A 24,000-nucleotide genomic window follows, 5' to 3' on the forward strand; every position below is an offset into this window, starting at 1 on the left:
AACACAGACATAGGCAGACACACACACACACACACACACACACACACACACACACACACACACCCATACATACCACCACATCCCTCCCTCGAACATATCCTCATTTAATCGAAGCTATATCCTCCTTTCTCCCTCTCTCTCCATTCTCAAACACACAGACACACACACACACATTCATTATCCTTCTCACACACACTCTGACCCAGGTGTCACGGTGCCCAACTGTTTTCTATAGACTGTGACATTCTCAGCGAAGCGTCCCATTTTTCCATGACAGCCCCGAGGCTTAAAGAGCGGGCGGCTAATGCACTCAAAAACAGGAAACAGCTAGCCTCAGCCCAGGACTTTTATTTTTAGGTTCTCTGTGCCCCGGCCACCCGTTCTCTCTCCACTTAACTATTTAACCCCCTCAATCCACCTGGGAGCCCAACAGCAGGATTAGCATTTTTTCCGTCCTTTGGAGTCAGGCGCCAAATATTTGCACACACACACACACACACACACACACACACACACACACACACACACACACACACACACACACACACACACACACACACACACACACACACACACACACACACACACACACACACACACACACACACACACACACACACACACGTACCAAAGAAAACGTGGCTGTGTGGGTGATTCAGATTGGAGGTGACCTAGAACAATAACATGTGGTGGTAATAACAGTAATAACACTCTCACAGTACCCTTGCATCTCTGAATGTTCCTGCATGTGGATGGTTCGCTTCTTACTATTCCTCCAGAAGAAAGCAGGGCTGAAACTACAGATGCACCTAAAGCCTCTGCACTATTTTAAGGGTTTCTGCAGGTGCACTCCCTGACCACTATCAGCTGCCCTAGCCACTGACCCCGCTGACCTCCACACCCACACCACTCATAAATACGGGTCAGAGAGTCTCTCTGCTTCGCACTCTCACTCCTGTGGCAAGTCACACACGAAAAAAAAACACTCTGGTTCTCCTCATAAATATTTGGTCCGGTCAGACCCACCCAGACAGAGGGCCCTGGGAGGGGGGGTATGGTCACAGGGTGGTCTAGGCACACAAGGTGGGAGCAGAGGAAAGATATGGTGTTTGATAGACCAACTTGTAATACCCAACGATGCTCATAAAAGCCTTGTTTCCATAACTCTTTACGAGGGGGTGCTGTGAAGGAACATGTCCCTGGCACACATCACTCGCTCTGGAGACTTTTTCGATTTTAAAAGCCCTTCGACTCGCCAGGATATTTCCCCTCCCTGCCCTGGCCGAGAGGGGAACTCTATTAATTGCTTCGATTTGTACTGGCCAGTGCTCTTTCCTCATATAAAAAAAAACAAAACATATATATCATTAGATTTGGACGCCAAGACAAGCTGAAAGGTTATGAACACAAGGCCTGTGTCAAGCCTGTGTCAAGCCAATGTGCTTTAACACAGCCTCCTCGGCACACACACACCCAAACCTCCCACAGCAGTTCGTTCATTGAGGAAAAATCCCAAATTCAACCCAGATTTGATTCCCACTTCAACAACGTTTCTTTTTTTTATAGGGTTTATGGCGCATTTTAGGGGGATTTTTTAAGACGTCTGGGTTTTTTTGTTTGGTTTTGTCACATTGTGTGTTAAAAATTATCCCACAGTGCTTTGGCATGACCTCATGCTCTAATAATCTGATCATGCCAATAGGGATTTAGCTCTGACCAATGCTTACCAATGCTACCAGACCCCAGTCTAGGTCTATTACAACAGCTCTGCTTGTAAAGCAAGAAACCAACAAACAAACGATCCTGGCTATCAGATCAAATTCCACCTCAGTGTCCAGTACCTCAGCAGAGACCGAGACACCTGGAGCATGGGCTCCACATGCAGGATAGCCCACCTCCTCATGTGTAGGACGCTCCTTGTGTGTACTGTATGGTAGGTTGCTTTGGAAAAAAGCATCTGCTAAATGAATCAATATAGATGTAGTGCTCTGCCTCAGTACAGGGTTAAGGGCCACAGACATTTGTAGGGCACAGCAGAGGTTTTGCCATGTCCTGTCGCCATTTTTGCCACAAGAGCTAGGAACCCATTTACTTTCAGTTATTTAAAACTATCATGCTAGTTGACCATGTCAATGGAAACAGCCATTTAGGGAGGCATAGTCTTTGTTAGGGAAAACAAACTTTTTTACACACACACACACACACACACACACACACACAAACACACACACACACACCTCCCTGAGCTCGTGGAGATTAGCTTGTTATGGGGACCTCCCCAGTTGCACCCTGAACGTGACCCCTCCCATAATCCACGCAAGCATTTCTGATTGCTGGCTGCCACGTAGTCACCAAACACACCAAGAAAACCCTCGGCAGAGCCAGACTGGGAGGGAGGGAAAAGTGTAGAGTGGTGTAATAAGAGAAAGGGAACGAGAAGAATAAGAGAAAGTAAAAGGGACAGGAACTGGCTGGCCAGGTCACAGGGAGGGAAGGGGGAGAGAGAGAGAGAGAGAAAGAGACTAAGTGCGAGTGAGAGAGAGAGAGAGAAAGAGAGAGAGAGAAAGAGACTGAGTGCGAGTAAGAGAGAGAGAGAGAGAGAAAGAGACTGAGTGCGAGTGAGAGAGAGAGTGAGAGAGCACCATGTGGTTGAGGCACTTCATAAAAAAACACTGAAGTGATTCCAGACACAATGCACAAGCGAGGATACTCGTCCTGAATCAGACACACACACACACACTCTCTCTCTCTCACACACACACTCTCAACAGCCCAGTACTGGACCAACCCAAACACTGGTGTGTGTGACTAGGCTGTTTAGGCACCGTGGTCTACCCTGTGGTTTAAAAGCCCAAATCCGGCCATCCCCGTGCTGACCAGTGCATTCTTGATGGGAGGAAAAGGGGAACACACGTACTGAACCTTCCCAGTGTTATGAAAGCCCGACACTTTCTGATGAGGGGATCCAACGTGGACAGTGTCTGGGGAAAGTGTTGGCTGCAGAGAAGGAGTCTGATTGGGCCAAGTGAGAGGAAATCATTTTATTCCCTCTTTGTCTTGTTTGGATGAGCTCTGCTCTAGTTAAGTAACACTGTGCTTGTCAAGTCATACCCTAACACACGCACGCACGCACGCACACACACACACGCGCACACGCACACGCACACGCACACGCACACACACACACACACACACACACACCGCAAGCTCGCATACACACGGTGTCCTTACATCACCTTGGCGGCAGAACATGCCGGAAGAACTTCACCCACACAGTATTTGCTAAAAGAAGTGTTTATGATCCGTTTGTGACAGTTCTCTGACCGTTCAACGGTACACTGACTGTCAAACACACCAAGGCATAGACAAAAATATCCCTGCACAACCACAGGAGAACACATACACCCTGTCTCTCTCTTTCTCCCTCTCCCTCTCTCTCTCTCTCTCTCTCTCTCTCCTTCTCTCTCTCACACACACACTCAAAAAAATTACCTTCTAGCCACACATCACCACACAAGTCAACAACCAGAATGGCTCCATACCACACAATGTCAACATACAGCTCACAAGAAATAAATTCCCAAGTCACAAGTGAGGAGAGGAGAGGAGAGGAGAGGAGAGGAGAGGACAGGAGAGGAGAGGAGAGGAGAGGAGAGGACAGGAGAGGAGAGGAGAGGACAGGACAGGAGAGGAGAGGAGAGGAGAGGAGAGGAGAGGACAGGAGAGGACAGGAGAGGACAGGACAGGAGAGGAGAGGAGAGGAGAGGAGAGGAGAGGAGAGGAGAGGAGAGGAGAGGAGAGGAGAGGAGACACAATTTACACAGAACATCAGTAAGTCTATCCACAGGAGTAAAGTCTGCCTTCCTTCCCCCATCCTTCCTTTCTAACCACAGGGGAAAAGACATGCACCTCTCCCAACAAAGCAGCATCTCCAATCAAGGCACTGCAGTGTCACCTTGTCGCCGTCTCCCAATCAGACAACCTGATTCCACATGACAGGTGGACAGAACACAGGAGAGACTTCACTGTGTTGTCCCCGTGACAAATTAGAGATTGCCATGGTAACAGTGATGCGGTCAGGGAAAGCAATGTCATGATTCTGTCAGTGCATGGTAATGGCCTCTGGCAGCCGTACAGCCGAATGCTGAAATTCCCCTTTTGCCAGTGGTTTGCATGCTCAATGGAGAATGATGGCCAGTGAACATGGATCTCATAATGGCTCTTAATTCACTTCCTGGACCAGTGAGGGACAACATGACCTTAGGGGCAAAGAGGAGTGTGTGTGTGTGTGTGTGTGTGTGTGGAGACAGATAAGGCTAGTCACGCAACCAAGGGAGCAGAAGTAACCTGTTATTAACTAAATTGCTCTGATGCTTGTGTGTGTGTGTGTGTGTGTGTGTGTGTGTGTGTGTGTGTGTGTGTGTGTGTGTGTGTGTGTGTGTGTGTGATTCTGGGATCAGTATCTGTTACACATGTGCTTGGCAGGTGTGTTCACAGTCTGTGCCTACATGGGTCCTCCTTAGGAGTGGCTGGTGTCTTGCTGAAAGGTCTGACCTAAATAGGTCTTTTTTTCTCTCTCTCTTTCTCTGGCCATTAGTTTGGGAGTTAGCACAGTGGAATGCCCACAATGTGAACTGCAAACGTGATCCCAGTGTTTTCTGTCAGGGAAACTCTGTCCTTAGCTAATCTCATCCTTCCTCTGACCCAAATCCAAGGCCACCTACCGTCCACTCTTGAGAAAGCCACCCTCACAAGTTATATATACAGCAGTTTATTGCCAAATAGTTACTTCTGTTACACCTCCCAATCATTTGAACCCAGGGACAAGCGATGTAGGACAAGGCAGTAATTGAAGGATGCTAGTGTCATAAGGAAACTAAAAGTGACCGGTCCTCAGTGCCTCCCAGGGAGTTGGCACTTTGTGGCCCACTGGGCTTAATGTTTCTTGAAGGATGGAATGCTAAACACAGCAAATCACTTTCAAGTTCCAAGTGTGTGTGTGTGTGTGTGTGTGTGTGTGTGTGTGTGTGTGTGTGTGTGTGTGTGTGTGTGTGTATTCAAAACAGTAAATCACATGAGTGAGTGAGTGAGTGAGTGAGTGAGTGAGTGAGTGAGTGTGTTTGTGGAAGTGGGGTGGAGTGGGGTGATGAGGGATCTATTTGCTTTCAACGGCACACATGACAGTACAATGGAATAGCAACATTTAACACTGACTCACACACTCCCTTATTTCCCCAATCTCCTCTCACTGTTCCACAGGCTCTGCCTAAAGAACAGTCACATATACACTGACATACAAACGTCTCTCTCTCTGTCTGTCTTTCTCTATCTGAGTCATTCCATGTCAAGTGTGACAATGGCTCCCACTCGACCGCCTCAGATTTGGATGAAAAAATTCAAGGTTGTTGTTCATACACTTCTTAATAGGTATAGTCCCAAATATTAGCTCTCTACACCCAATAGTTTTGTCACAAAAAGATGTTTTAGCAACTATGTCTTGAGCATTTTCAGACGCTTTTTTAGCAGCAAATTTCACGGATCTGAGATGGTCGAGTGGGGAGATTTTCTTAAATTGGTACATTTGGCGTGGAATGACTCATCTATCTGTCTGTGTCTCACATCATGTCAACACATATCTACTCACCCATACTCACTCACACAAAAGCACACAAATAAGCACACAGAAGGGAAGGTGTGTTTTATCCTGCTCACATCCTTTCTTTCTTTCTCGCACACACACACACACACACACACACACACACACACACACACACACACACACACACACACAAACAAACCCTCAATTACTCAAAAACACAGGGACACTGATGAGGTGTTTGTCCCTGACAGATGAACAAGAACGGGAATGAGAATCCCGGTCTCTCTTTCTGGTTGAGCCATCTCCCTCCCTCTCTCTTTCTCTCTCTTCCTGTCTCTCTCCTGCTAAGCTGGGAGGGACTTAAGTATATAAACACACATGGCGGTGTGAAGCTCTGACCACATCATGCTAAACGTACAAACACACACACACACACACACACACACACATTAAGACATTACACAGGATACTGACCAGGTTCAGCTACTGTATACAGTTCTCTATGTTGAAAAAAACGTGCTCGAAAGCAAATATTAATGTAGAAAGACAACCCTGAAAGCCTTCTGCAAGTCAGTCTCATTGAGCAGCCTGGGACTCATTACTGAAAGATGTCTCTCTGAGGTTTCTCAGTGTGTCCTGACCTTTAACCGATCAGGGATTGGGCCTCCAGAATGCCAGTCAAATAGAATGCAGGTGATGGGTTGGAACGGAAAGAGAGAAGATCTAGCATATAGTAGATTCAGAGCCGTACTATGTATATGACTTCATATAGACCTTGAAAAACGAAAGTTTTGCAACAGGTTCACACACACACACACACACACACACACACACACACACACACACACACACACACACACACACACACACACACACACACACACACACAGCCATAATCCAAGTAGTAATTTTACACACAACATATAACAAACCAATTACACAGTTAGCTATGTTGAGACAAACATATTCCTTGTTTTTTTTTTCTCCTAGGACTCAAACACTGGACGCACTGATCAATGTTTTGGTTACAACCACAATGCTTCCATCTTTTTCACAAATGACTGTGGTTTGTTTTGAGGCCCGCCCGCCAGAGGCCAAACCTCAACCACCCCTCCTCTGCACCAGTGCTTTGGTGCCTGCATGGCTATGCTAGCTCTTTTGTTCACCATGAGATCACTGAATAACATTAAGCTTAAAATTATACCGGTATTATTAAGAATTACACTGTCTTGCCACACCCTGCATGTTATTTTTGCTCTATTTGTAGGAAGACTCTTGTCTCTGCTTCGCTCCCCCTCTCTGACAGTCCGTCCCACATGGGCTGCAGCCCATTCTGTTATACTACCTAATAAAACCATTTATATGAAGCTACAAAACCCCACGCTTTTACACACATATGACCTGCATTGGCTGTCAGTTAAGCCATGAACTCCAATGGAAAAACACTCTCTCTCCCCCCCTCTCTCTCTCTCACACACACACACGCACACACACACACACACACACACACACACACACACACACACACACACACACACACACACACACACACACACACACACACACACACACACACACACACACACACACACACACACACACACACACACACACACACACACACACACACACACACACACTGGGGTCGTCAGAGCAGGGCTCCAGGGTGTTTTCCCTGTATGTCTGGGGTGAGCGGTAAAGCAGGGAGTGGGCCTAGGAGTCCCTTGTTAAAAAGCCTTTACGGCTGGAGCCCCCATCAGCCAGTGGGTTACACCACAGGTTATGATTGTAAGCGGAGTGAAAGTGTGTACCTGTGGCCAGTGTTGATATTCTAGTGCAGCGGTTCCCAAACTTTTTACAGTCCCGTACCCCTTCAGACATTTAATCTCCATCTGCGTAACCCGTAAAAAAACATTATTTGCAGGCGATTGGGAAGATGAGCGAATTCATTTGACAGGCTACAGAGGTCTGTGTTGAATAGGGGGGCGTGGCCGGAGCGGAGTTCAGCACAGACGTGACATTTTCTCTTGTTTTCTAATTAATGCTTGTTCATCGTTGCGATCGTTGTTGTGTTTATAAGAAAGAAATACAGCCTTGCAGGAAAAAATACAGGGGAATTTGGGCGATTTTGATGCACAAAATGATGTTTATCGTTTTCTGTTATCGCGGAAATTTTCTCCCCCCGTACCCCCTGAACCACTTCGCGTACCCCTTGGGGGGGGGGGGAGAACCGATGTTCTAGTGCATGTCAACTGACTGGAGTATTTATTCATCATTTAAAACATTGTGCAGACATGCAAACTGATACTACTTGAAAACAGTGCCTCTGGTCTCAGCCCCAGGTAATTTGACATCAATTTTAAAGAACATAAAAGTGAATGTACCTGAACATACACATAATGTTGTTTTTACATATGGATTCGTTTTACAGACTTCAGTTGAGACTTCCCACAGTTTTGGTGTAAGTGCTATACCATGAGACATATGAGTGTGTGTAGAATAGGATCACATTCAAATCGAAAGGCTTGAGATGGAAGACTTACTTCCTCATCGGAGCCGTAGTAGGAGCTTTGGACAGAGGCGGGACTTTGGAGTGTCATGTTAACCACTGGTGGGGCCGCAGAAGGTATCCGTGGCTCTGGAACCAGTGTTGACAAGGTAACCACTCTGGTCGGGATGGTCTGAGCAGTTTGGATTTGGAACACCTGAGCAGGTTGGGGTAATATCACAGGACGTCCTGAGAGAGAGAGAGAGAGAGAGAGAGAGAGAGAGAGAGAGAGAGAGAGAGAGAGAGAGAGAGAGAGAGATTGAGAGTGAGAGAGTGAGAGTGAAAGAGAGATGATTCCCATTATACGTTGAAAAACTAGGGTAGAAAATCAGGAATAAGTAGAAACATGAAAAAGTGAGAAGTTGTGGTTGATACAACCCTGGTATAATTCTAGTATGATTTAGGAGTAGGATAAAAAATAAAAAAAACAGGACAGTTCAACTACTCCAGGGTGTCCTGACAGTAGGCATATTGAAACGATTTGTTAAATGCCACACAAGTACTCTGCTTATAGGAAAGGAGCCATAAGTCTTCCCAGCATTTCATCTACTGCTGGAGGTAGGAAGAAGAGGGGTATGTGTGGAGGGTGCCAGTGATGTCTGAGGTATACAAGCCTGAGGTCAAGCCATCCTAACACTTCCTCTGCCTGGCACCATCCCTCAAATACTGAAGAGCTTTCCACTCGCATGCATACACCCACATACCCACCCACACACACACACCCCCCCACACACACACACACATACACACACACACACACACACACACACACATAAAACAAACTCAAGTGGGTACTGTGTCAGAAACCAGGCCCTATCCTTTAAACAAAGAGGTGCCTCCCTGTCGTTGCTCCCTGCTTCTCACCACACACACACACACACACACACACACACACACACACACACACACACACACACACACACACACACCGTTCAGTGTTAAATGGTGTGTCAGCATTAATGGGCTAGTTGGGGGGACAGGACCTCCCTAGACGCATGGCTGACCCCTGACCCCCGTGCAGTGGCACAGCTGTTTGTCCTCCATCAGACTGGGAGACTCCAGCAACCCACAGCCACTCATCCACTGCAGGCCTCACAGGCCCGAGCATGCCAGAGACGGGCAAGAGGAGCCGCGGGGGAGAGGCAGCAGAAGAATAACAGAGTGACGGAGTGAAAGACGGATGAAGACAGAAGGACCGAGAAGACAAAACGGCATGAAAGAAAGAGGCAGCGCGGAGAAAAAAAAAACAGAGCAGCAGAATGAATTAAAGAATGAAAGAAAAGATAGATAAATACAGAAACAACAAACAAAAAAGACAGACAGACCCAAAGAAAGAAAAAAGGCAGCAGCAGCCTAGTACTGAAGAAGCCGCAGCCTGACTAAAGGTTCCCGTCCATCCTTTCACACCAGTCTAGAACACTGCATGAATAGAGCTCTTATCTCCATCTTCAGCTCCTATCTCTCAATCACAACCCCATCAGATTTGACAACGTTATCTGCCCCCCCCCCCCCCCCCCCCACAGAATGACAAACACACTCTTTGTTACGTCACTGGTGCTGTGGCCAGGGCCCTTCACTCAAGTGGGCCACAGAGTGTGAGACTGGCCCCTGGCTCTTCCCTCCGGACCAGCGCGTGTGTGTGAATCTCAGCCTACTCCTTATCAAGCCTCCATCAGAGCACTAAATATCCCCCTTCTGTCGGAGGGAGCGATCCAGAGCGGCGGCCACCCAACCCCTCCGCTTTCATTTCTCCTGGTTCTGATGTTTGTTGACGCTCGATCCTAATCTGTATCAGATAGGACATTCTGGGTCTTTTATCTGATCACATGAGCCCTGGAACACGGACTTGAAAGCCCTCTGGTTGTTATTCTGTTGTGTTGGCCAGAGGAGGGGAGCTGGGGAAGGTCTCGCTCGGTGTGCTGGGGAGGCTCAGAGAGGTAGCTGTTTGGACTGGCCACTGCTCAACTTGGGGTAATGGACAGCAGATTAGGGCCCTGAGCATAAGAGCACACACACACACACACAGACATGCGCACACACACACACACACACACACACACACACACACTCACAGACACTCACACACACACAGACACTCACACACACACACACACTCACACACACACAGACATGCGCACACACACACACACACACACACACACACACACACACACACTCACACAGACACTCACACACACACAGACACTCACACACACACACAGACACTCACACACACACACACTCACACACACACACACTCACACACACACAGACACTCCTACAAAAATGTATGCACAGTGAGACACCACATAAAAGGTTGACTACATCAAAGAAACAACAATATTGAATATGTACAACAAGGAATAACATTATTAAACCAAACACACACACTCTCTCTCTCTCACACACACACACACACACACACACTCTCTCTCTCTCTCTCTCTCTCTTATGAGACAATCATGAAAGAGAGCTGATCTTCTCACCACATGCATGAGGGACTGAAACACAAAACCCTAGCAAAGACACACAAACACAGATTCCTACACCTGCCCCTGGAAGTGTATGTGGTACCAGAACAACAGTGCAAAGGGATGAGCAATTCCACAGAGACAACTATAACCACCAGCTAAAAAAAAAAAGCATTCATTAGAAATGAATCACTGTCCTGTGCATCTGGATTCGGGAGGTTTAGCTAACTGACCGGCGCGCACACTTGGAAAGCAAGTGCATGATGGCAACATGTTCTAAATAGTGACGATCAAAATAAAATGAAGATTGGACACAGATGGTTGCTAAGATTGTACACTGCACCTGGTTAAAACGTCTTTGCTGTCTATGGGACTTTACTCAGATAAGACTTAGTGCTTGTCTTTACTCTTAACAGGGCTCCTGGCTTTTAGTAGATTGATTGTTGCTCCTCAGCGGTGAGTTGCTTTGGATAAAAGCATCTGCCAAATGAAGAAATGTGACGCAAATGTAGCTTGATGGGAAAGCTTAGAGCGCCCCCTTGTGGTTGGTACTATGGCTTGTAGCTGTAACTCTGGGGTCTCTATGGCTGAGTGAAAACTTCTTCATTAGAGCATTAATATCCTTATAAAATCCTTACATATTTGATGAACCAACCATGTTGAGATCTGTTCTACTCTCTAGATATAACCACCTGACATAGTTGAAGTTAATGATTTCAAAACGGGAAAGCAAAATTGTTTCTCCTCTGTCCTTGCGCTAAACCTACTTATCTCACTCAAAAGCCTGAGTTCCTGATTCAGGAACTGGGATATAAATGTGCTCTCAATATCCAACACAAAATATTGGGTTGAACTTGCAGTATTTTGCAATACTTTACCCCTCGTTTTAGAAATACTTTAAACTGTTCGCAATGTCACGCTGTAATACATCTTCTCACCTGCAGGTGGAGCTGGTTGGATGGTGACTCTGGCAGGCTTGACCATGGGCAGGACTGGCTGCAGAGGCTGGATGGGTTGGAGGGCCTGCAGGATGATGGTTTTGGCCTGCAGGGGAGCGGCAGCCGTGATCACAGGCCTGGGCTGGATGGACACCTTAGGGCTCTGCTGAATGGGCCTCTTCACTGGCTTGGCTGAGGAGACAAATGCACATAAACACACATATACATACTGTACACACACAAAAGCAGATACAAATACGCTAATTAAAAAAATTGCAAAATTGCAAAATTGCCATTACATATGGGTGTCAGATCATAGCAAAAGAATATTACACAGGGTCACAAAATGGACCAGATGGTACATTTTGCGACTAATATTATAAGGACCCTGGCATTGGATGCTGTGATTGGCTGTGAGGGCTAACCTCTAGGAGTCTGATTGGTCCTCTTGGGTGGTGGTCTTTCAGGGGGGAGCTCAGAGAAGCCGCTGGAGTCCGAGCAGACAGAGAGCGGGGACGCCTGAGGCTGAGGAGAGAGAGCCTCATCCTGCAGAGGGCAGCAGTGAGCGCACACACGTCAGTGCCTCCACTCTCTCAGACCAAACACACACACACACACACACACACACACACACACACACACACGGACGCACACGCACACACACACACACACACACACACACACACACACACACACACACACACCTTCCCCTCCCCTCCCCCTGTGTTGCTATGTGTTCTCCCTGAACTCCCTCTGTACACGACAAGAACTCCCTAGATATTCCTCAAAATATGTTGCCCACACAGAAATACACACACACCAGTGATTTCACTTTTCCCGCACACTCCCAACACACACTGGTATTTTTATACACCCAGCAAACACATACCGTAATTTCCGGACTATTGAGCGCACCTGAATATAAGCCTCACGCACTACATTTTTTTTAAATAATTATTTTTAACATAAATAAGCCGCACATGTCTATAAGCCGCAGGTGCCTACCGCAACATTGAAACAAATTAACTTTACACAGGCTAAAATGAATATCAAAACTAATACAATAGTTAGTTTTGCCAGTTAGATAAGTGCACTGTTGCTTTAAGAGCGCACAGTCGCAAGAGTCAATCAGAAGCTAGAACGTTAGATTGAAGACAGACGCTAGTTTGAAACCAGTGAGCTAAAGAACTTGAAGACTGGATTTGTATTGTTGTAAACTTTTATTTTATTTTCTAAAGTGTTTTGAGTTGTGTTCTGTCTACGCTGGTAGACTGTGGTTATTTTGACATTAGTTAAGTTATTGAGAGATACTGAGAAATCGCGTGGAGCTAAGCATCCATGCGGCTGCATCCATGCTAGCATCCTAGCTCCACAAAGCCACCGTAAACACAAAGCCACCGTATACAGTCACAGGTATCATAATCCATAAATTAGCCGCATCGTTGTTTAAGCCGCGAGGTTCAAAGCGTGGGAAAAAAGTAGCGGCTTATAGTCCGGAAAATACGGTACCCTTAACTGAGCCTCAGGTCCTGAGGGTGTGTTCACAACACACAAGTTCCTTACTCAAAGAGTGCTCTCTCAATGTCCCTAACCTTAGATCTCAGCATACGAATACATCGAGGTTTTCCACAGAGGGTTAAGCCTAAGGGGGAGCCCAGAGGCTGCCTTCAGTATTGAGTGGAAAAAGCCATTAATGTCACTAAAATGTCATATGAGGGTGAAATTCCCAGGATGCTTCTGTATACGCAAGCTGATCCATCAGATGTAGTCTGTCACTAACGTCAGTGTTTGCTCTAGACTTTCGATCTTTGTGACCGCTATTTCACATCCTACACTCTACAAGAGTGGGCAGGTGGCTGCAAATTCCTCCTCTGCTATCTGTGCCTCACTGTGGTCAGGAAACTGGGTGTGGACCGAGAAAACCACAGCATTTTTAAAGAGCTCCTATGTCCTTCTTGCATTGCTGCTAGTCTAATGCAAATAATGTGAGTTTCATATCATCAAAACCTAGCCTCGTCAAAAATGACTTAGAATGTGTGTTATCTGGTAGGATAACACATCTTTTTGTTCACTCATAGTTTTGAGTTAACGTTGAGTGATAACATTATTTATTTGCTACCTTTCAGGCAGTGTTGCGTCAGCCAGGTTTATGACAAACTGACACCCACAAACACCTAAAAACAGATTCTGGACTCACAAAAAAAGAAAAAAGTCATAATACACCCACTGCATAAACGCACTAACTGCACTGACAGAGGACACAAACCCACAAAGCTTTGTTGCTGGCCTTCAAAAAATAAATAAATAAATAAATAAAGGTGCCATGCTCACTTTGTATTCAATGTCATGAACAGATGTTGATGGAGATAATTTCCAAACACTGTTAATTGATTAAACTGATTAACTGATTGAAATTGATAATTGTCGAAATAAGAAAGATGATTGTGATTTTGATTGTGATTTTGAATTATCCATTGAAACGGATAAAAGGAGGGACTGATGGAGATAATTTCCAAACACTGTTAATGACTTAAGAATATAATAATCAAGTGCCTTGTATTATTAATTACCTTGTATGAATCATGTACTTGTGTAAGCAGGAACATGGCTTTTCTGCGTTTCTGCGTGTGTGTAACTTAGATTATTAGGTGCCACTTAGTCTGCATATGTACAAGAGCATGTTTAGACCAGAGGTGATAAGCTTCTTCCGTCCTTGTGCAAAACTGCCATCCTTGCAATATAGGGAGCCTCGGACGTCAGACTAAACTTCTGTCTATATAAACCTTGCGCGATGTGTTTATCAGGGCTTCACTTTCAGCCTTGTGCTGGGAGTGAGCCCGATTGCAATTGTTGTTTGTCTAATAAATATACTTATGTGCAGCTCCGGAGTCCTGAGGTAACTAGGGTGAATTTTCACCTAACAGATGTAAACTTGGTTACATGTAAACCATGAAAGGTGAAAGTTATTGTATGCCTATATGTATATCAACTCAATTTTTAAACTCTGTTAAAGTTGCCCAGATAAGAATCTGTTCATGGTCACATTGAGAACTCCTTGCCTGTGTGATGCCCTTGTGATGACAAGACTGAGACCCACACTCTGGTTCAACACAGCAGGTGTCGGTGTGTGTGTGTGTGTGTGTGTGTCTGTCTGTGTGTCTGTGTGTCTGTGTGTGTGTGTGTGTCTGTGTGTCTGTGTGTGTGTGTGTGTGTGTGTGTGTGTGTGTGTGTGTGTGTGTGTGTGTGTGTGTGTGTTAGATGACATTCTACACTGATGAAGTGAAAGTGAAGCTGCTTAATAAATTATGCTAATACACAGCTGTGAAACACACACAGATACACACACACAGACAGACACACACACACACACACACACACACACACACACACACACACACACACACACACACAGCTACCATGTCACCGGACTGACAACATGTTGAGGGGATATTGAGATGTTCATTTGCAGATGGAACATCTTAATTAGATGCCCAGGTGGAGAGGAGGTGGTGTGAGCCACACACTTCACCTTCGGGCTCACCTCAAAGGAGCAGCTGGCATAGGCGGGGGTGTTCTAACACACACACACTCACACACACCGGCAGTGACACCCCAGTTACATGCAGACACACATACAGAGGCAATGCCAGCAGACACACACACAAATATACAGAGGGCATGAGACCCCAATACACACACACACACACACACACACACACACACACACACACACACTCACACACAGAGGAATCCATACATTATGTCTATCCTCCTTCTCACCATAAAGAAACATAAAAATATAAGAATGACAACATATCCATTCAGTGTAAAAATGTACTACACCAATCAGCAGTCATCAAACACAGACCCTCAATCAACACAGGTATGGACTCATTCCCACAGGCTCTATTGCATCATTTCTGAAAACAATGCCTATTAAACACCTGAAGTAAACAATTGCAGTGCATGGATAGCATAGCATCACGCTAACAAAACAGACAAGTGTCTTCTTGTATACAGACAAGCACAGCTGCACAGTAACTCATACTGTACTTTCACAAACATGCCTGCCCTTGCTGACATCCTATGACTCTGTCACTCACTCATATACATGCAAGCACACACACACACACAAACACACAATGACAAAATCCAAGAAGACATATTTGCATAGGACTATGCAAATCCAGCGGCACCAATATCCTGAATCTCAGGTGTGAGTGCTTACCGCAACACACACACACACACACACACACACACACACACACACACATAATAGAAGAGCTGCATCTCATACCGGTAGGGAGTATGGAGAGTGGGCCTGGACAGACAGGGGGGAGTGCAAAGAGCTGAGTGTGTGTGCAGGAGAGAGTGACGCCGCCTCCACGTCTCCATCTGCAGGGTCACATTAACATTAATCACATTAACATCCATTCACATTGACACATCAATCACATTAACATGCTATAACATTAACATCCATTCACATTGACACATCAATCACATTAACATATTATAACCTAACTGGATTCATACACCACCATTCATACAGACTATTAACAAGTTGTTCTGATGCATGGTATTCCATCAAAACAGCATAATCATAAGGACTGCAGATTAGCTACACGTAGTGGAGTAATTTACACAGTATTAGCACTCCTACTGGACATGATTCGTTAGCCACTTAACTAACAACATACATTTAGATATCTACCAGTCACCTAAGGTAATCAAATTAGCTCTCATTTCATTGGGCAGGCTGTCGTTGCCATGGGGGCCACCACACCTGAGCACACATACACAAACACAGGCACACACGCACACGCACACACACACACACACACACACACACACACACACACACACACACACACACACACACACACACACAAGCCTCATACACCAAGCAGCTCCCTGGGAGCCAGCACACCTGCCTCCTCAAACATCCCCTAACAGCTAACACCAGCTGCCACACCAGCCCCACTGAGACCAGACGCACAGACACACGCCATTGTTATTGATACTGCCACACACACACACGCACACGCACACACACACACACACACACACCTCCTCCTCCAGTGGGAGTCAAAGGGCCGACGGGTTTTCATAGCCAGAAGAGCAAGCAGTGTGTGGGGTGCCATTCATCAATAAGACGGATGGGGACGAGTGGAGTAAACTGGTGGGTTGTGGTTCATTTGAGAGCAGGACCCTGCCATCACTGTTTCCTGTGGTTTGCCTAATGGGTTACGGACAAATAGGGAAGAAGTCTGGGTAGGAACTAGTAGTCCGACTGTTTACTTTAGTGGGGTATTGTCATCTCCTTTAATTAATCTCTGTACTGTATGGAAAGCACTGCATAACGGGGTGCCATACTACTGCATATTAAGTTTACATTGTTAAGATGTCAAGTTGGACTAAATAAAAAGTTGTCCTCATTTATTTAGTTTTGTGGCCAAAATCGCATTTTAGGCTAAAAACAACAAACTGCAAACAATTTGCATCCCATTTACTGAGTATGGTCTCAATAAGAAAGAGAGTACTCAGGTCTACAGGCGGCCGCCAGACTGATTCCTTTCCAAGGAGCCTGACTAGCTAAAGGCAAAAACCATAAAGTCACTCTGAGGCAGCTAAACTGGTTCTTAAAACTGCAGCAGCAGCAGGATGTCATTATGAGGAAGTTTAGTCTTTGCGGTAATATTGATCGAAAACTCAGATTACCCTGCATCAAGGGGACCCTATAGAAGACAACTAGCAACAGCACTAATGCATGTCAAACCTCAGTACGCCTTAATGCTACAAAACACATAACAAGTGCATTTACATTCAGTCATTTAGCAGACGCTTTTATCCAAAGTGACGTACAAAGGAGAGAACAATCAAATCATAAGTAAAGAGGGAATAACAAATGCATCATGAACACATTGTACGCAACGAGGTTGGTCATATTCATTCTTCTGGTTTCATGAACTGCTTAGTTTTAGCTATTGATATTTAAACAAAGGTAAAATCACACCAAACTCTCCTCTCTGATCTGTGAGGATAGGATTGCTGGGGCGAAATTAAACCAGGTTGACTGGCACCACTTCAGTGGTCTGGGTCTCATGATTACCTGTACAGGTGCTACTGGCATCTCCGCTGGTGTCAGGACTCCAGGGAGGCAGGTCCATGTCAAAGTCCAGTTCGGGAACCTCGCCAGCCTGAGCACAGGAGCAAAGACATGCAATTAGAGCCTACATAAAGGCACACAGTGAAACACACACACACACACACACACACACAGTAGAACACAAATACACAACACACTACAAATGCAGATGCCACGCCATGCCAACCCTTTTGCTAGATTGAAAAGAATATAGAGATTGGCGATGGTATAATTCTTGCATCTAGTGCTGTGTGTCCCCTAGCCTACATGGAGTGGGAAGAATGAACGGGGTAAAATGGTGTGTTGAATTAAGGGAGGAATAGAGTGTTGGAGATCAGCAGCATTCCATCAGTCAGACTCACATAGGGAACCCCCTCTAAGGCTTTGAAGAGCTCATCTGCATCGCCGAGGCCCTCCAGCTCATCAAACAGGCTGATGTCTGTGTAAGAAGGAGGCATATACAACGGTTACAGATATAGATAAGACCAGTTCAGCAGGCTATGAAACACACAGATGCCATTCTCCAGATTACAAGCCAGTGTACCACCAAAATGATTTTGAAGTTGTTATTTTATATATATATATATATATATGTGTGAATTGTGAATATAGAAACATTAAAAACGCAATATAGCCAGATGGTGTGTGCTTTGCTGGTTGAATGACCACTTACAAAGACAGGGATTATGCACAATTACCATGACTACTAAAAGTGGAAATGAGCAGCCTACGCGTAAAATCCCTTAACAAACTAGTTGCATAGCCTTATTTAGGCTCTAAATAGGTTGATATGTGTTTTACAGTAAGTTATGTAATGGAGGTGGGGACTAACACCACAAGTCCCAAAACACTCAAGAGTCTACACGGCATCTAATATTATCCAAACAAGTAGGAGGCTACACCCCTAGCCTCACTACGCAACACCTATGACAGGCAGACACGTACCATTTGACTACGAGTTGACAATGACTATATCAATACACAAGTGTTTGATAAGATAATTAGATAAGATTTTAGCTAATGTTACTTTACAATGGTTGGGAAACTATATCCTGTAAATTATGAGCTAGCCACTAGCTGTCGCTAACTAGCTATCTAAATTACATTTAAATAACATGTAGCACATGACAAGACGGTTTAAAGCTATCACTATAATCAGCCATAAGCGTAACCTAGTTCATTCCTAAACCGACAGCAGATTAAGTAAATTAACTTATTTTATAACGAACAGCAACCCTTACCCCATTCGCCATCCTGGTCAATGTAAATATTCCCCGTATCACTGACATTGTTCATTGCTGTATGCTGATGATCTAGGTGATCTTCGAAGTCTAACGTTAAAGCTGACGCCATTCTTCCAATAATACATTAGTAACGATTTAACTAAAGCAAATAAAACCTTTCTTCTAAAACTCAAAGCATAACATCTGTGACATCTGGTCCAAAACTGTCAGTCTACGATAATTTGCGAAGTTACGTACACGTCTGGTTTACTGTGGACTACGGGTGCTGCAGAGGGGTAAACATAACCGTGGATGTCCGACTTGAAAACAGATGCATTGCGCTACTGTTGAAAATCGCGTGCATTTCTAGGCTGCCATAAACATAGAGTCCTCAAGAGACACACACATTTATATGAACTAAACCTAACATTTAGTTCATGTAGTTTCGCTGAAGCACATGAAAAGTGTAATATTATGCCTCAGAGAAAGAAAGACGACTAAACTATGTCTGCTCATGCATTTTGAATAGGAATTATTGGGTTGAAAACCAACTTTAATTCTTCAAAGTTGTCATTAAGCAATGAGAAACTGGTAGAGGTACTGGACCTGGATTAAGCATGATAATATTTTTTCATATCACACACCTTTAGCCATAGACGTGCTAAAATATATTTTTAGAAAGAGAAAATTATGAGGTCATAAATATTTTTGATAGAGGGGTAATGACACCAACTAATCCCACATTTTGACTGGCACATGATATATCACAAACTGAAATTATCCTACAAATACTGAGGGATAGTGATAGATAGCCTGACAGCTAACAGCTAACAAAGGTTTCATTAGACCTCTACTACACTTATAACACATAGTTAGACAGACACACTTTTTATGATATGATATCGTTTATGATTCCCGTATACATTCAGATACTCACCCCTGGGGTACATTTAGCCCATCCTTTCAGCTGTCTTACGGACAATCTTAGTGTCGTTCATGCTGGATGATGTAAGTAATTGTTGAGTGCAGCATCTATAAAAATAATTGGTTGATAAAAACTGTTTTGTAGGTCAGCATTTGCGAAAGACTGTTTACACTGAGCTAGAAGCCCAAATGATGCAAAACCACTAAGAGTTGGTTAGTTGTAATACCATCGGAGGAGCAGCAGATGGAGGCAGAATGCTATGATTCTGTCCCAGTGCACAAGGGTTGCAACTGGCCTGTGCCTGATGAGTAGAATTCTGTACGGGTTGGGCTGTTAACCAACTGTGTCACATGGAGGCACTGTGATAAATGAGCATTTGGCAGATCATCTCCATGCTATAAGGTGTCTACTGAAAGTCTCTCTCTCTTTTCCTCTCTTGGTCTCTCTCTTTCTCTCTCTGATAAAATCTGAAAGCTGACACGTTGACATTTAGGTGTGACTAAGCCGGTCGGTTAAGGAACCTTAGATCTGGTATTTAAAGAAGCAGGGGCCATAAAAATAAGTTTCTTCTACCCACCAACCCACCACCGCCGGTGTCCAGCTTGTGAAATAGAAGATGCTCTTTCGAGGGACATTCTCATCCTGTTTGTAGTGCGGTGTCAGGGCATTGGAGTAGGGCACCCATCCCAGAAGAGATCAGGAGCTGGAGAACAGGTGTACACTGTCCCTAATCCTTCTGGTCCTCTAGGGACAGCGTCGGCTTAACCTGAGGTGGTCTCCTCAATCTCCGATGGATTTGAAACCCCCACCCTGTCCTGTCCTAGCCAGATCTCTGTCCTTGGGACAGGAAATAAAAATAAAAAAACACTGCCAGGCGTGCAAGCTGTACAAGCGAGGCATGTGTGATGAGGATATTTGGCCCGCTGGGCCCTGCACGTGTTTGTCATTAACATAGAGCTGGCACCGCCATCAGCGCTCCAGGAGCATTTTGCTGGATGCCACGCAAAGGAAAAAGGCTCAACCAAAAATCAGAGGCAGTGCCTCTCCTGACAAACGTCTGGAGTTCTGTTCTGTGATGTCCCAATCTGTTAACAAGAGTGTTGACATTAACGGAAAGCCAATCACATAGCAGGCTGTACGTGTGAAGGCGGCCTTGGGATAAAAATAATTCCGTGAAACACTTTGGTAAATTTAGAAACTATACACTATATTCTATATATATCCTACACTGACCTGTTACAAAATGAAACTGCTGTACTCAGCGCTCAATACCTCTGCTCCCTGACGGAGTGCTCCAAGAGAACGTGTAAGAGCATGCCGATTGGCAACTTGTGTGGAAGCGTTGGGACATGTTTGATCCGTCATGGAGGTTCGTTTTCATGGCCACTGCAAACACACCTGCTGGGAGCTTTGTTCAGGGACATCCCGAACTAAGGATCTGATTTCAGGAAGGGCTCTGAGTGTGTGTGTGTGTGTGTGTGTAGTATGAGAAATATGTCCCATACTGTGCTAACTGCCTTTCCGTCTAGTAACAAACCAACAATGTTTTCACTACTAAAAATAAAAAAATATTTCCCACAAAAAAAGAATCATAATCAGTAATCAATAATCAATAATCATCACCTTAATGGTTTAAGTCACCTTTCATCTGCCTGGTCAACTGTTAAAGTGGTTTGGGGCAGGTGCCCTTAGTCCTTTATGTACCATGGGTTGGCAGAGAGCGTCAGAATATTTACAAGCAGGGGTGGGGGGGTGGTCACTAGAAGAATGTGAATACTGAACTATCATGCATACTGTTAGAAATAATTTTCAATGTGAAATCTCTTCAGACTTCCAAATTCCTATGGTCACAGTTCTTTGCCCAAGTGAACCCCTTCAAATTGCATTCTAAGAGGGAAATAATTTAAATATGAAATAACATCGTTAAATGTCGTCATTATGACGCCAAATGTCATTGTGCAATACATAACTTGCCATGCTCTGCCAAGAAATTGAGTTAGTCACGACGGTCAGGGAACAGTTTCATTGGGCTGAGTTGGGTGGGGTGGGTGGAGTAAGACTGAGGAGTTGATGGAGCAGAAAGAGGTTAGAGTGGCATATCTGAGCTCAGCCCAGTCAAGTCCATCAAAGTAATTGAGTCTAAAGCCTCGCCCAGACCCCCAAACGCAGACATACAGAGGGGATTAACAGGTTAATGTAATGTTGGAGCAGGGTTTGACCAGAATGCACATATACCCCCCCCCCACACACACACACACACACACACACACACACACCCACAAAGGCTGGAACATCTGTGTGTAATAGATTACTGTGGGCTTTGTACAATCCAAAGTCGCCATAGGAACAGTTGTGTCTAAATTAAATCTCCCCAAAGGATGGGATATTTCCCAGAGGATGAATAGTGGAGTCATGTTCCGTTCTGGTTAAAACATGACAGCATTTGCTATGTCCTGTTATGTGCTTATGATCAGTGGGTGACATTTAATGTTCTTTCGCCCCTCCCCCCTTTCCCCGGTCGCATTCTAACATTTTAATTCCATGCCGCATTTATGTTCCATCATATCAGAGTGGGTTTCTGCAATGACTGGATGACTGATGGCCCAGTTATTGTCCCCAGTGCACACAGTACATATACTGTGCACAGGGAGAATCAGAGTTGTAATGTCATATTTATAACTGACTAGTCCTGAGGAATTATGGGTCGACATGCAAGATGTAACAAATTTCACTGCCCAAAGTTTCTAAAATAAGCACAAAATGAGGAAATCAACGTGGGACGGCACTTTTACATTTCCCCATTATCCTGTGACTCATAGTGGAATCAGATGACTTTTAGTCTCATTCTGTTTAAGAGAAGAGGCACTGAGGTCCATCTTAAAACACTAACTGAAGACTCTGACATTACCATTACCCTGTATCTATCTATGCTTTGTGAGTTCAAATTAAATTGCCCCCAACATTTCTCTCCACATGAGGCAGTAACTGGGTAAAATGATGCAAAATTGAGAACTGTTAAAAGCCTTAATTTGAGGGATAACATCACTGTGCAATTCTGCCCATAATCAACAACCCCACTGGCTGGCTATCATGTTTATAAAGGCGTCCACACGACAAAGGTCAAGTTTTCTTGCGTTTTGGACTTCCAGGGCCTGAAAACGCGTATGTTTGAAAACGGGTTCTATAGAACAGACTTTTGAAAAAACAAACCCTTACATCAGCTTTTTGAAAATGATGACGACATGGTCCCAACTTTATCCATTCAGCTTTCATTCTCCGTGAAGCTTCAGGTTGAGCTCCGCCCTCCAGAGCCTCCTCCATGTCTTCAGTGACAATGAATTGAAAATCTAGATTTGATCGTCAGAGCATCATGGTTGTCAGCCAATTTGTTCAATTTCTACTAGGAGGACGTAATATGTTGGAAACATCTGTCGGCCAAAGCCTTTTCTGGGTTTGTTTGCTATAAAGTGACGCCAAATGCTAGCAACTTCGAGTAGGAAAAGTTTGACAACAATCTTGTTTAGTTGTAGGCTATAACTTACAGCATAGGTTAGGAAATGTGGTTTTAAAATGACCCAGCATGTGTGCGTTTCCATGTGAGCTCTCAAAACGATGTTGTGTGGACGCGGATCTTTTTGAAAACGCAAAGGTAAAAGATTGTTTTCACTCTACACTTTGTTGTCCTGTCGACAACATCTAATTTACCTTTGTTCTCACAGATCAGGCTCATTAAGAAAAGACCAGAAGCAAACATCTACTGTTTGACAATAATCCATTTGTATTTATCAACGTTTGGACCATAGCTACTATGATTTTTCTATGCGCGTGATGCCAACAGATACAGCTGAAGTGTTGGTTTTTTTGTGTGATAAGGACACATTTGTTTCAAAAACCAATCCCATGAGTATACTACCTAGAAACACATTATCAAGATCCTTTGTAAATACACCATAGTGTACACACTGTGAACTGATACATGTAACTTATAACTTGCATATAACTTGGCTTCTGGATACAGGAAAATTATTTGAGAAACCATCTCCAAAAACTCCCAACACATCCTTTTAGAAACTGAGGGAGAGAGGTGTCTCTCTGAATGTGTGCGAGGGTGAGTGGAGAGGGGCAAATGAGTCTACTGCCAGCATGCC

The 24,000-nt window shown here is 44.7% G+C and overlaps 1 protein-coding gene across 1 annotated transcript in view; it reads right to left on the bottom strand.

Moving 5' to 3' along the window:
- The window catches only part of atf6 (activating transcription factor 6), a 57,635-nt gene extending 38,400 nt beyond the window's left edge, over positions 1-19,235 (bottom strand). Inside the window, exons 1-7 of the mRNA XM_012835386.3 lie at positions 18,946-19,235; positions 18,067-18,143; positions 17,669-17,756; positions 15,854-15,951; positions 11,982-12,102; positions 11,557-11,748; positions 8,143-8,336 (exon numbers count right to left, since the gene is read on the bottom strand). Coding sequence (XP_012690840.2) covers positions 8,143-8,336; positions 11,557-11,748; positions 11,982-12,102; positions 15,854-15,951; positions 17,669-17,756; positions 18,067-18,143; positions 18,946-19,057 — 882 coding nt within the window. The 5' untranslated portion in view covers positions 19,058-19,235. The remainder of the gene's footprint in view (positions 1-8,142; positions 8,337-11,556; positions 11,749-11,981; positions 12,103-15,853; positions 15,952-17,668; positions 17,757-18,066; positions 18,144-18,945) is intronic.
- Positions 19,236-24,000: the final 4,765 nt, after the last annotated feature.

The sequence above is a fragment of the Clupea harengus genome, chromosome 10 (assembly GCF_900700415.2).
Source record: "Clupea harengus chromosome 10, Ch_v2.0.2, whole genome shotgun sequence".
NCBI lineage: Eukaryota > Metazoa > Chordata > Actinopteri > Clupeiformes > Clupeidae > Clupea > Clupea harengus.